The sequence below is a fragment of the Prionailurus viverrinus genome, chromosome C1, assembly GCF_022837055.1.
Source record: "Prionailurus viverrinus isolate Anna chromosome C1, UM_Priviv_1.0, whole genome shotgun sequence".
Taxonomy (NCBI): Eukaryota; Metazoa; Chordata; class Mammalia; order Carnivora; family Felidae; genus Prionailurus; species Prionailurus viverrinus.
This window is the reverse complement of record NC_062568.1, coordinates 188,936,956-188,949,735: the sequence shown is the minus strand read 5'-3', so window position 1 is coordinate 188,949,735 and position 12,780 is coordinate 188,936,956. Positions and strand designations below refer to the sequence as shown.

Here is a 12,780-nt window from a genome sequence, read left to right as displayed (position 1 = left end):
TCCATCATAAGACCTACTCTAGGCTGAATAGTAAAGGACGCAAAGAGGTGGCCTTGATTCCTGAGGTCACAGAGTGGGAGAGCGCAGGCCGACGCAGGAGCAATCCCCTCAGGACATTTTGTCCCCTAGGAGCAGGGCAGTGACTCAGGCAAGATGATCCATTAGTTCCACGTCAACACAAATCATTTACCTCTCCAACAGAGATGTTGGGGTTAAATTATATTCCCAGTCAGGAATGAATCATCAGCAATTAAATTTTGTACCCAGACCGATGTCCTCCACACCCCGTCAACCCCCGTGCCTGGCATATTCCATCTCCACACACACACAAAATCTCCCAATCTTTAAGACCAGCCAGAATGTGCGTATAAAGAATGCAAACTCTATATCATATTGACCTTGGCTGTATAATTTAATTAGGATGAGAAATGGGATATTGAAGTTAAAAGCACAACTTGAGGTCCAGTCTCTGTAAAAGATTTTTTTCTTTTTCAACCATCCCTGAGTAATTTCTCATTCCACAGTCCTGAATTTCAGCTTACTACTCAAATAATAATGATAATGGCCATCCCTAAGATTATTTTCTCTATGTTTTATGTGCCCAAAGTGTTCATTTCTACCATTCTTAACTGATGTTCACAATCGTACGAGAGGTCAAACAGATGAGGAAATAGAGAGGCAGAGTGCTATACTGTCTTGGCCAAGGTTATGCTGAACGGTTGCAGGGAACGGTTACTTTACGCACTGGGGCCTGGGCATGGAGACTTACCAAAGCCCACAGGCAGCGCTATTTTCCAAGAGCAGTCCATGTTGCTGGGGTAGTTGCCTGGGAAGCCGGGGCTCAGGATCACCCCTTCCATCTCTTCCACTGCCCCCCCACACTGTGCTGTGACAATGAGACCAGATAGAAGGTTAGGACAGCATGGAGGAGAATATGGGGCCATGTCAGTGTTTGGATGTTCCCTTAGAGCAGCAGCTTTTTTAACCATTCCCAAGTCATAAATGCCTTTGAGAATCCAAAGGAATCTACAGGTTATCTCTTTACACAGCTGCAGACTTGGGCAAAACTGAGAACATGTGTAAGTGCAGAAAGGGTGGCTCAGCATCCCGGCACTGCCCAATGGTCCACAAACCCAAATTATGACTTTTGACCTTGAGCATGCCCTTCGCAGGTCAGTTCCCTTAGTAAGGTCATGCAGCAAAAGCGGTCTGCTCCAAGAGCAGTGTGACCATTTCTTACACTATACCTCAAATCTCCCTCTATCGTTGTCCAATCAACTCTCCCAAGACTGAAGAGAAAGGAGGAAGGAAGGGGACTAGCATGCACTGAGTCCCCACTCTGTGCCAGGCACCATGCCAAACTCTTTACAACTATACATTCCATGGGGTTGGGTGGCCCTACTAGGTGTCCACCCTCAGACTCTGCCCTCTGCCCTCAACCGAAGTGATTGTGATTAGCATTCCATGGGGAACCAATCATGAGGGGCTGGGGCACCTGACACTCTAAACAAGGCGACTTCACCTGCAGATGCAGGGCTGGAGCATAAATACAGCCTGGTCAGTTGACAACCATTCTCTTCTTTCACATCTTTCAGGAAACAGTCATGCAGCTTCAAGCGACTAGCTTGTTATGGGAGCCAGAGAAAGAGGTGGAGGGGAGGGATCTGCAGTGTCTAAGCAAAGGCATTTTGGGGAGAGGGTGACAAACAGGCCTGAATGCAACAGTGTCCGGGTTCAGAGTTGGGGGGCTCTGGCACTGACTGCCTGGCTCACAATCCCAATGCTTTCACTTCCTGTGTGACTCTGGGCACGTTCTAAACCCTTTCAAACCCCAGTTTCCCTCATCTGTAAAATGGAGCCAATTACAGCACCTATGTCACAGGATTGTCATTAAGTTACAACAGGAAGGACTTTGTGTCACTTGGAATAGTGGCTGGTGCACACAGTAAACTGGCGACAGCTACTCTATGGCCTGTAGCTGCTGTTACCATGAGTGGTTTCCTTGGCAAGAACTTTGTAATATGTAATGGGGAGAAGTGCCTCTCCTGGGCCAGTCACATTTCTGACTGCTGAGCAGGTGACCAAACCCTGCACCCTGGTGATACCACAGAGGGGAAATGCCATTATGCCCAAATGATGCTCTCTCCACTCACTTTGCTTCTTATCCCAAGATCAGCCTTGATTTGCACTTTATATTGGCTGGGCATCAGAGAAAAGTAGGTTTCCATTCCTAATGGTGCCAGTCACTTTCTAATCCTAAAAGCCTTAGTTTTCTTTCTTTTTTTTCTTGGTTTTCTTATTTGCAAAATGAGGGCAATGATACCTCCTCTGAAGAGCTGCTGTGAGGAAACTCGTAGCACAGTGACATGCATGTAATAGATGCTCAATAAATGTCACGTTCCCTCTCCCTCACCCTGACTAGAAGCTTCAGAGACCTTGTCTTTTCTTGTATCCATGGATCTCTTCATCATTGCTTAGCACAGGGTAAGAAACCCAACCAAGCTAAGTTCTTGTTTCACATGTAACCCTCCACATTTTTTATTAGTGGATTTTATCTGTCTGTCCCATGAAAAGTCATAGGGGAAGGGCTCAATTGCCCAGGGGTTCCATTCAGGCTTTGGTCAATTATCTGGAATCCAAATGGTCATCATCGTGTTTTCAAATGGGCAAGTCTCCTGTGATTTTTCCATTGGGTGGGCGAAGGTTTGCAGAAGTCATGACCCCCTTGAAGAGCTGCCCATCAGTCGAAAATTACTGTCTTTGCACAGACTCAGAATACCAATCTGTCTTTTGATTTGAACTTGATCCCAACGATATGTCACTGAGCTCAAATCCCTGGTAGAAAATGGGTATGAATGAACGGAAAAGGTCGGGGCTCTCTTACCAATACAGAGTGGCGGAGGGTAGTTCCAGCGGCGCACGGTTCCAGGCATGCAGGAGATGTGGGCGTGGCCCTGGAGGAATCAGGAACAGGGATGGGCTGATTGCCCCCGTGGGCACAATTGTATGTACAACCCAGAAGAGGGGGTTTGTTCAGGGGCCTTGCGTTGAGGAACAAGATACACAAAGATACACAAACCCTCTGTGGGGTGGGATGAGGCAGAGGGTGAGAGACTTTGGGGAAGGATGCTTATTAACAGCCATTACTAAAGAATTCTCATTACTAAAGGTTCCTTGTGAGACTCCTTTAATTACTAGATTCCCTCATGGCCTTCAAAGGAAGATTAAATTTTCCTGAAGTCTAATCAAACCAAAACTTTGCGGGAACACATTCTGAGGCTGGCTTGTGCTAAATCGCCAAAGTCAGCAAAGCTCATCTTTTGCATGAACAGCTCCGGGAAAGGACAATGGTCCCTGGGGACCTCAGGGTCTTTCCCCTGTTCTTTGGTGACTGCAGCTAGGCTGGCATGAGGCTGGTCCAACACATCTCAGGGGATACCTGTTTCCTGACCTGGGTGTTGAGGGGAGGTACCTGGAGGGCATATCCCGGCTCACACTGGAAAGAGACCACATCGTTCACCAAGTAGCGCTCGCCGGTCTTCACCCCATTACTGGGCACAGTGGGTTCTGGACAGCTGCTCAGGCCCACAGCTAGACGAGACAGAGGCAAACAGAAAGGAGAATGGAGAAGCCCAGCAGGTCAGTGCACTGGTAGGCAGAGGGTGATGCTGGCAGCAGGGAGGAGAAAGGGCTCTAATTTGTGCTTTCTCTGCTCTTAGCCTCTAGGCCAGTGCTAACCCTCAGAGCGCACAGAGAAAGTCAGAATATTTATATGGCTCAGAGGCTGGACAGAGGCTCCTTGGGGCAGGCAGGCGTCCCGTGGGCCATGTGGCTGCCCCCTGGGATCAGCAGAAGTACTTTGGAGCAGGAGAGCTCGGGAGATGCCCACCTGGCTCCAAGCCCCCACACCTCTTCACCAGGCTCCTCCCTCACTTCTCTCAGACCCCCAACTTCCCTCCATTTTCCTTGCTCTATGAAGACAATTCCCGTGGGCTATGAAACTGGGAGAGGGGAAAGAAAGGCAAGGAGGGAGGAGAGCAGTTAGGAGAGAGAGAGATCCGTCAGTGTCGCTCCGGGGGCTCAGACAGTCCTGCTCTCTAGGACAGACTTCCTGGAAAAACGTTTGCCAGCAGATGAGACCCTCGGCTGCCTTGTTTCTGCTGTTGTATTTTTAAGATGAGGCCAGCTCCTTTCTGGGAGGAGTACTGGGGTCTCCTCCTGCTTGGCCCTCACAGTCAGCTCCGGCCCTGTCTCACTGCCAGATCCCTCACAACCTCCCTCTCCTTCCGTGCCCTAGGCCTTCCTGCACTCACAGGCAACTGGCGTTTCTTAGGCTCTCTCCTTGAATCATGGACTTCCTTATTCAGCAATTCAAAATGGGTCCCCATTGAGTGTTATATGAAATCTCACCCTCTCATGGGACATTCTAGGACTGTCATGATTTTGGCTCCATCCCTTTGCAAGATCACCTCTAAGGGCTCTCAAACTCTCCTTCACTCTCCTTTCTCGAGTTTTCAACTTCATCTGCACTCATTCGGTCCTGATAATATACCCAGCACTGTACACAGCGCTTTGCTAGGACACCCATCCTAATCTTCCTCGTTGTGGTCCTCCTCCCCGCTGCCCACCCACCACCATCACTGGGGCAGCACTTGCTGAGACTTCCCACAAGCAGAACTGGGGCCAGTGTGTCACACACATCATCTCATCCCTTGAAGGAGTCTTTACATCCCTTTTCATGGGTGAGGATACAGGCCAAGAGGCCCAGAGATGTGCCCTTAGCAAGCCATAGAGCTGGGATTCAAACCAAGACCAGTGTGACTCCAGGTCTGTGCAAGCGGAGGCTAAACGCACAGGTGACATGAGCTCATGCGAGACCCAACCCTGCTCCCCTCCCGTCCCCTCCTGAAAGCATCCTCGTCCTGCTTTGAATTCTCTCTCGGTGGAAACCCACAGCAAATGGGAGTAGAGCATCTCCTGACTGGTGGGCTTCATGCCTCTCCTGTGCCCTGTAGGGGCCCCCCTGCGGGTGCGGGCACTTAAGATGCAATAAATAAATACACAAATAAATAAGAGGTACTACGTAAATCCCCATGCATTGCTGCATGAGACTTGCAGTGTGGTTTTCCAGGGATGAGGGCTAACAGACTTCACGGTTGGGTCTGATTCCAGGCACTTGCATGGCCCAGAGAGTTTGGGAGGGGGCAGCCTCAGCCCTCCTGTTAGATTCCTGGTTAGATACCTTCTGATAGATAGCCCTCCTAGTAGATCCCAGATCCCTTGGGAGATACAAGCTCCATGGGGAAGCCATGTGTATGCAGAGCCTGCATGGAGCCATGCACTTGTGGAAAAGGAATGGGAAGGACTGGCCTCCCTAGACCACCAAGCACTAGACTCATCTTCTTGGGTGGCAGCTGATGAATCCTCATCCTCTTTCCACTTTGAGAGCTGAGAGTCGATGTGTGCACGAGATAACTACACATGCTTTTTTCCCTCTGAGGAAAATTTACATATAACAAAATGTACAGATCTTATGTGTACATTTGCTGAGTTTTGACAAATGCATGCACCTGTATAACCCAAACCCCTATCAAAGCCACACAACACTGCTCACTCTTCTAGAAAGTTCCTTTGCGCCTTCCCGAGGCAATTCCTGTCCTACATATGCTTTTAAGAAGTAAATGTGATTCTTGGAAATGAAGGCTATTTGGGCCTATGTCCACAAATCTCAGCAGCTGGGATAAATACCCCAAAGACAGTATTAAAACAGTCATTAAGCTGAATTTGAAGTACTTCATCTTGTCTCTCTCTCCCCACTCCTCCCTGAACTTCAAGTATGATGCAACTCAGCATTTACTGGGGTGACTACCACTTAGTAACATGAGACTTACTTACCAGTAGAGAAGTAGGGGCAAAGAGAGAGAGAGAGAGAGAGAGAGAGAGAGAGAGAGAGAGAGAGGAGGCAAGAGCAAAAGAATATGGTAAGAGAAAAAAGTGAAATCCAAGAGAGAAAGAAAGAGGGAGACAGAGAAAAGTCCATTCTAATTTCTCTTACACTGCACAGCTTGACTTCATTTAAGCCATGCTTACAACAAAGGAAGAATTATTTTATCATATGCAATCTATTGCTTTGGAAAGCATATTGTTCTATTTCCATTTCAACTAAATCAACATTAAGTGAGTCATAGCAGTAGATATGACTTTTCAGTACCCTTCAAAACCATTTGCCTCCACAATAGCAGTTAATTCTTCCCTTCTGCATCCTCTTTGTAGATTATCAAAAATTAACAGAATAGTAGGTTAACAAAACAAAAACGGTTTTGGCTCCTAGGAATTCCAGTCACCAAATACTAATGGGGACCTCAATTTTCCCTCAGCCCTTCCCACCATCAGAGGACAATGCATGATAAACATCAGCTACTAAGAAAACTACCAGTTCCCTTGAACAACAACAACAACCACAAATTGAGAAGAGGTGAATTTTTTTTTCTGGTAATGAGGCAGCAGAATGACAAGAGAAAGTATATCTTTGGAAGAGGAAAGAAAAGAAAAGATTTTAGGGAACATTTAAGGACTCAAATTAAAATACTAAATAAAGAAACAAAATTGGACAGAACAGAGAAAAAAGGATAAAAGAAAAAATGTGAACTATTTAAGAAACTCAGAATACTTTAGTCCACAAGGAGAGTAAGCCTTTGAGGTCTGCAGGGAGGAAGGTCTCAGAGGTCCGTGTCCTATCCTCTGCTCCTTAGGGTCCTTGCTTCAAGCTGCCCGAGGTCTTTCCTATCAGGTGCACATTTCAGTTCTTTCAGCCCATGAGCATCCTGGGATCCAACTAATCCTCTCCCAACCATCTGGATAAAGCTCATTCATTCTGGAGATCAGCTGGACATTTGCATAACCTCCAGTGCTGACCCTACCAGGCCTCTGGCACCAGCTGAGGCTTCCATCTGCATGGGCCCATGCTGTCAAAGATGGCCAAGCCAACTCTACCTTTCCACATTTCTTACTTTTCATTCCACACCTAACTCACGCATTCCCTTCTGTAAGGTCTCACCTGGCCAGGTTTAGCTCCCCTCTTCTGCACTTTCTTAGCATATTAGGTTGCACTAAAATTATTGCTCCCTTGTCCATCTATCCTCCTAGACTCTGTGTTTGAGGGCAAAAGCCATGTCTTACTCACCTCTTATCTGTGAGCATCTAGCACAGGGCTTGCCACATTGTAGACACTCAATGTTTCTTTATGACATTGACCTCTCCACCTGTCTCAGGTAGAAGTGACTGTTCTCTCCTTCGAACCACTGATCTACCATTTGGGGACATTTGGGGACATAGAGGACAGCACCTGTAATACTTTAATGCGCTTCTGTGTCCATACGTCTGCCTCTCTTCAATGGACTCTGAGAGGACTTAACCATCTTGATCTTTCCCAAACCTAGAAAAACCCAGCAGAGCACCTGGCACACTGTAATCACTCCATAACTATTTGCTGGATGAATGTAAAACAAGTACTTTTGTCTATCTATTCTCTGCTATACCCAGTGGGGAAGGGGAACGGCAGGCTGTCCCAGGATGACAACAGTCTCCCAGCAACCTCTGTCTTTGTTGTCCCAAAAGGCGCATCCACAAGCCTTTCTCTTTTATGAGTTTTTCGTTGTGGCCACTTCGGGACACTGGAAACCAGGATGTAAGGTTCTGAGCTGAGGGGGAGAAATCTGGTGCAAGAGGAGTGAAGTTTCTAATGAGGACAGGAACTTCAAAGGCAGTTGAATCACAGAACCAGGGGTTGGAGAGGACAGAGTTTAGGACCAGGGGAGGGCACCCGCTCTTTTATTACATCCCAAAGTATATACTGCACCGAGGCCAATGACTGTGCTCCCTTCCCAGTCCTGGTGTGGACAAAGGGGAAGGGAGTAGGTGTCTGAGTAGCAGACACTGGGGTGAGAATCCTGGCTCCATCACTTACTGGCTGCGGAGTCTTGAGGATTTTCAGACCTTCCCTGAGCTTCAGCACCTTCCTCTAAGTCTGTGGTCAGGCTTACATGGGGGTGGAGAATACACAGCCCCAGTGTGACCCCTGCTCACTGTGGGTCCTTGATACCTATCAATCCCCACCCTAAGCCCTGTACGCAGCTGAAACTTGGGATCCTCACTTTTGTACTCCAAATGGAAGCCGGCTGCTGACACGCTGATATCTGAGTAGAAATGAAGGTAGAGCTGGTTGGAGGTGCTGTTCAGAAGGGCAGGCACGGTTGTTCCTAGGGCAAGGAAACAGGGACCATTCACCATTAGCCACCCCCGGCCCCCAAGCTCCTTCCCATATCTCTTGCTTTTGCTACCTGCTGACACTCTGCTCCAAGACCCTCACATCTCCCCAACTATCAAACTTGCCATGTGCCAACGGTAGAGGGAGTTGCACAGGCAGCCAAAGAGTTTGGTCCCTTTCCAGCCATCTTCAAATAACTCTGACACGTAGAATTCTCTAGGCAATCCAGGCAGTGTAGACAGTGTATACGGTGCACATGACTCCTTTTTCTATCTTGGCAACATGGAATTCTGAAGCCTGAAAGACCCAGGTAATTGTCCTGGGCATTGGGCAAAAGCACACACCACACTCAGTGAGAAGTCTACTGTTGGTAATGGTGTAGCCACTTTGGAAAAACAGTTTGTCAGTCCCCCCCCCCCCCCCAATTTAAATATAGAGTTATCATGACCCAGGAATTCCACTATTAGGTATATATACCCGAGAGAATTGAAATCATGTCCCACAGAAATATCTACATGAATGTTTATAGCAGCATTATTCATAATTAGCCAACAAGTGGAAACAACCAAATGTCCATCAACTGATGGATGCATAAGTGAAATCTGGTCGAGCCACATGGTGAAGTGTTGATGCATGTTACAACATGGGGGGGCCTTGAAAAATTATGCTGAGTGAAAGAAGCTAGACCCAGAAGGCTACATATTGTAGGATGCCATTTATATGAAATTTCCAGAACAAGCAAATCTATAAAGATGGGAAGTAGGTTGCCAAGTTGTGGTTGCCAAGGGATGGGGGAGGGGGAGCGATGGGGAGTGCATGCAAATGAGTACCTGGTTTCTTTCTGGGGTGATGAAAATGTTCTGGGATTAGATAGCAGTGATAGTTTTAGAATCTTGTGAATATACTAAAAACTACTGAATTGGACACTATCTTTTCACTGTGGCACTTTTATCATTTTATTATTGAGCTATAATTGACACATAACATTATATTAGTTTCAGGGGTGTGACATAATTCAGTATTTGTATATTTTGTAATATAATCACCAAAATGCATCCAGTTAACATCTGTAAATTGTACACTTTGAAATGGTGAATTTTATGGCATGTCAACTAGATCTCAGTGGTGATGATGATGATGATGATGATGATGAAGTCCACCACGCCCCCTGAGTTGAGGTCCCTGGAAGTCCCACCTCACCTGAGAAACTCCCCAGCATGGTTACAGTGTTGTCTGCACCGTCAAATACCTCCAGGGAGTCCCAGTTCTGCTCTGTGACAAAGCTGATGACTTGAATCTGGGAAGGCAGAGGGATTGAATTGTCGGTTAGGCAGCCTATGTCTGTCTGTCTCTCTCTGCCTCCCTTCTTCTCCATTCATGTAGTTAATTCCATTATTGGAACTGTCAGTCTGCACCTGACATTGTGCTAGGTCTTGCCGCTAAGAGTAAGATGCAGTCCCTACCTTCGGGAACCTCATTGTCCAGACAGGGAAAAGAATGTAAAATGAAGGACTGCAAGACAGTGGGGGTGCTTTGTCAGGCAGAGAGTAGGGAAAGGAAATTTCAGGAAGTGGGAATACTTGACTTTGAATGGCCTCCTCCCCATCTCTGAAACATTGCTTGGGTTTTCCCACTTTCCTGTCTGGATTGCAGCAGATATCCTGCAGCCATAAGCCAGTAGCCCACTCCTGGCCAGACCCGCCCACCTTGAATCTCTACCTGCTGCCTCTCTGTTGCCCTTGCAGGCACCAGACCCTCCTCCATGCTGCCATCCCAGTGCCGGGGCCTTCTTCACTTGGCTCTCGCCACTGGGTACCCGTTGTGGCCCCCATTCTGCTCCTACAGTTCAGACTGCGGGTGTGATGCCTAGGTGTGTGTCTGGGGCTCCTCCATGCTTCATCTGTTTGCTCCTTTCTCCTTCCTGCAATGTCCCCTCTTCTCTCCCTCATAATCTTGAGAAAAGAAGACTTCAAGCCATCTGAAAAACATCTATGAATCTTGCCCAATCTCTATATCCCAGTCCAGGCCCGTTTCCTCTTCTGGGCTTCCCTGATGGCATGAGCCTGTGCCACTCCTCTTTCCTGAAATTACCCAACTCTCTCTTCACACCCCCTGAAGCTTCTGGGCCTTGAGCGGTTGCGTTTTTCTGCTTGTGGGCCTCACCTCCACATCTGGCCTGAGGGGCAGGGACGGGGTTGAAATGTCGCCTCCCAGCCACCCGCCTGACTGAGGCATCTCCTAGCCCCTACCTGGATGCCAGCGCCTTCAGGGACCATGATCTTCCACACGCAGTTGAGGCTGTTGAGGTAGGGCTCTGGGAAACCGGGGGACAGGATGGTGCCCCTGCGCTCTGTGAGGTTGCCTCCACATGGCACTGGGAAGGAGGCAGTTCTGGTCAGAGGTTTCTCCTGCTTGTCTTTGTGGGTACCCCATGGGAGCCCCGCCAAACACTCCTTCAGGGCCTCCCTTGCTGGCTATTGGCTTCTCCCACAGGCCCCCATCCCTGCTTCTTCTGTGGCTCCTGTCCCTACAACCCTCCTTCACATGCATCCCTCCCCTAGCAACCCCAGCTCCTCCTCCTTGCTGTCTACACACCCAACCCACGGGACTAGTGATTTGGCCTGAATGGGACACCCTATTTAAGTTATTCTGGTGGGCAGGGGCTGCTGTTGGGTGTCACTGGCCACCCCCTCCCAGGAGTCCTGGTTGTCTAGGCACTCACCCACACAGGTAGGCGCTGATACATTCCACTGGGCCAAGGCCCCGGGAACGGGGAGGCACTCGATTTCTGGGGACCCCTGCAGGGCATAGCCGGAGTTGCAATCGAAGCGGACGATGGCCCCCACCGAGAAGTCACTGCCCAGCCTCTTGCCATAGCGGGGTTCCGGCACAGAGCTGCACTGCGTGGCGCTTGTTCGGGGTACCGCTGCGGGGGACAAGGGCACTGAGGGGCAGGCCTCACCCCTCTGGAAACTGGCTCAGGGATGGACACACAATGGGACTGGAGCTGAGACAGTCTGGATGGGACCCTGACAGGCTCTGAGCACTTTCTCTCAGGGCAGGGGTAGGGACTTTCCAGGACAAGGACGATTTTACTAATACATAGTTGGATACACAAGGTGGCAGCACAGCTTCTGGAAACCATGGATGGCAGAGTTTAGGCCTAGTTGTGTTCTGTGGCTTCCCAATGGTGCCCTCCCATCCCCATGAAGTCCCACATCCCCTTACAGGAGGAATGGCCTTTATTCCTCCATTCACCCTACCCTGGCCTCTGCCCAGGGCTCTGTTCTCATGACCTGCATCTGAATCTCCCCTTACTCTGCCCACATGGTGGACAGGACACTTTAACCCAGGCCCCACTTATGCCATCCTTCTGTGGCAGGGGAATACAGCTCTTCCTGGGCAGTGGAATGAATGAGCCCTTGAAAAGTGGGCTTCCTTCTGGACAAGGAGAGGTAGGGGCCTAGAGGTGAAAGTCAGGATGCTCCACGACTCTGCCTTTCAAAGCCAGTAAGGAAGGAAGGGGACAGACATCCATCACCTGCTTGGTGTCAACTACTTTGTGAACTCTCTTAACTCCATCAGTGAGGTAATATGCTCACCCTCATTTTAGAGGTGAGCAAACTGGGGCTCTGAGGGATGGAGTAGCTGGTGCCCAGTTAGAAACTGGCAGAGCTGGGATTCAAAGCCATGTCCATCTTAATCCCAAGTCTGTGTTTTTCCCACATCTTTACTGTGTCTTGTAGAGAAGACCAAACTCCATGGGAGAGAGTCTAGGTACAAGGCCTGGGCTGGTCATCCCAATGCCATTGGGACCTTGCCAGGCAGTGGGGGAGGAGAAGGGCAGGAGTTAGCATCCCATGTCTGATTTTCCCCCTTGTTCGACATGGAGTTTTGTCCAAGAATTGTCTGTTGGGTAAATGAGCGTCTAAATTCAACTGAATTTCAAGGAACTGCCCTACAAATCAGTAACTGCCTCCACACACCCTAGGACTGAGGCCTAGACTTAGGGGTCAAAAGTCCCAGTTCCTTTGGTCAGGGAGTCACTAGAGAACTGAGATGTCTTCACACCTTTCACATCCACACCCTGCATACCTTGATAGACAAAGTGGAAGCCTCTGGCTGGTGCTGGGCCTTTGGCACTGAACTTAATGAGAACTTGATTGGAGGTGGCCAAGGGCAGCGATTCTCCTGCCAAGATAAGGGGCGAGGAGGAGAGGGAGACAGTGAGTCCGGCAGGCGGGCCCAGCAGAGAAAATCCTGGCCAGGAAGGAGGGGCTGCCCATACCACCCCTCCCCCCACCCCCCACAGCAATTCCTTCCATATCCCAGCTCTCCCGGAAATAAAACCTCACAGTTTTACTACACTTTACACTCTAAAGTTTGCAGAAGGTTTTAGCATCCATGGTTTTACCTTGACCTATGGTCTTTGGAGGCTGACATGACAAGAGTTCGGTGCCCTCATTTAATAGGTCAAGAAAGAGAGGATCAGAAAGATTAAATGACCTTCCTGG

General features: G+C 48.9%; 1 protein-coding gene across 1 annotated transcript in view; it reads right to left on the bottom strand.

Moving 5' to 3' along the window:
- The window catches only part of CSMD2 (CUB and Sushi multiple domains 2), a 600,812-nt gene that overhangs the window by 107,920 nt on the left and 480,112 nt on the right, over positions 1 to 12,780 (bottom strand). Inside the window, exons 33-40 of the mRNA XM_047870009.1 lie at positions 12,362 to 12,457; positions 10,989 to 11,192; positions 10,516 to 10,640; positions 9,467 to 9,563; positions 8,154 to 8,258; positions 3,473 to 3,591; positions 2,885 to 2,954; positions 770 to 886 (exon numbers count right to left, since the gene is read on the bottom strand). Of these exons, the coding sequence (XP_047725965.1) occupies positions 770 to 886; positions 2,885 to 2,954; positions 3,473 to 3,591; positions 8,154 to 8,258; positions 9,467 to 9,563; positions 10,516 to 10,640; positions 10,989 to 11,192; positions 12,362 to 12,457 (933 nt within the window). The remainder of the gene's footprint in view (positions 1 to 769; positions 887 to 2,884; positions 2,955 to 3,472; positions 3,592 to 8,153; positions 8,259 to 9,466; positions 9,564 to 10,515; positions 10,641 to 10,988; positions 11,193 to 12,361; positions 12,458 to 12,780) is intronic.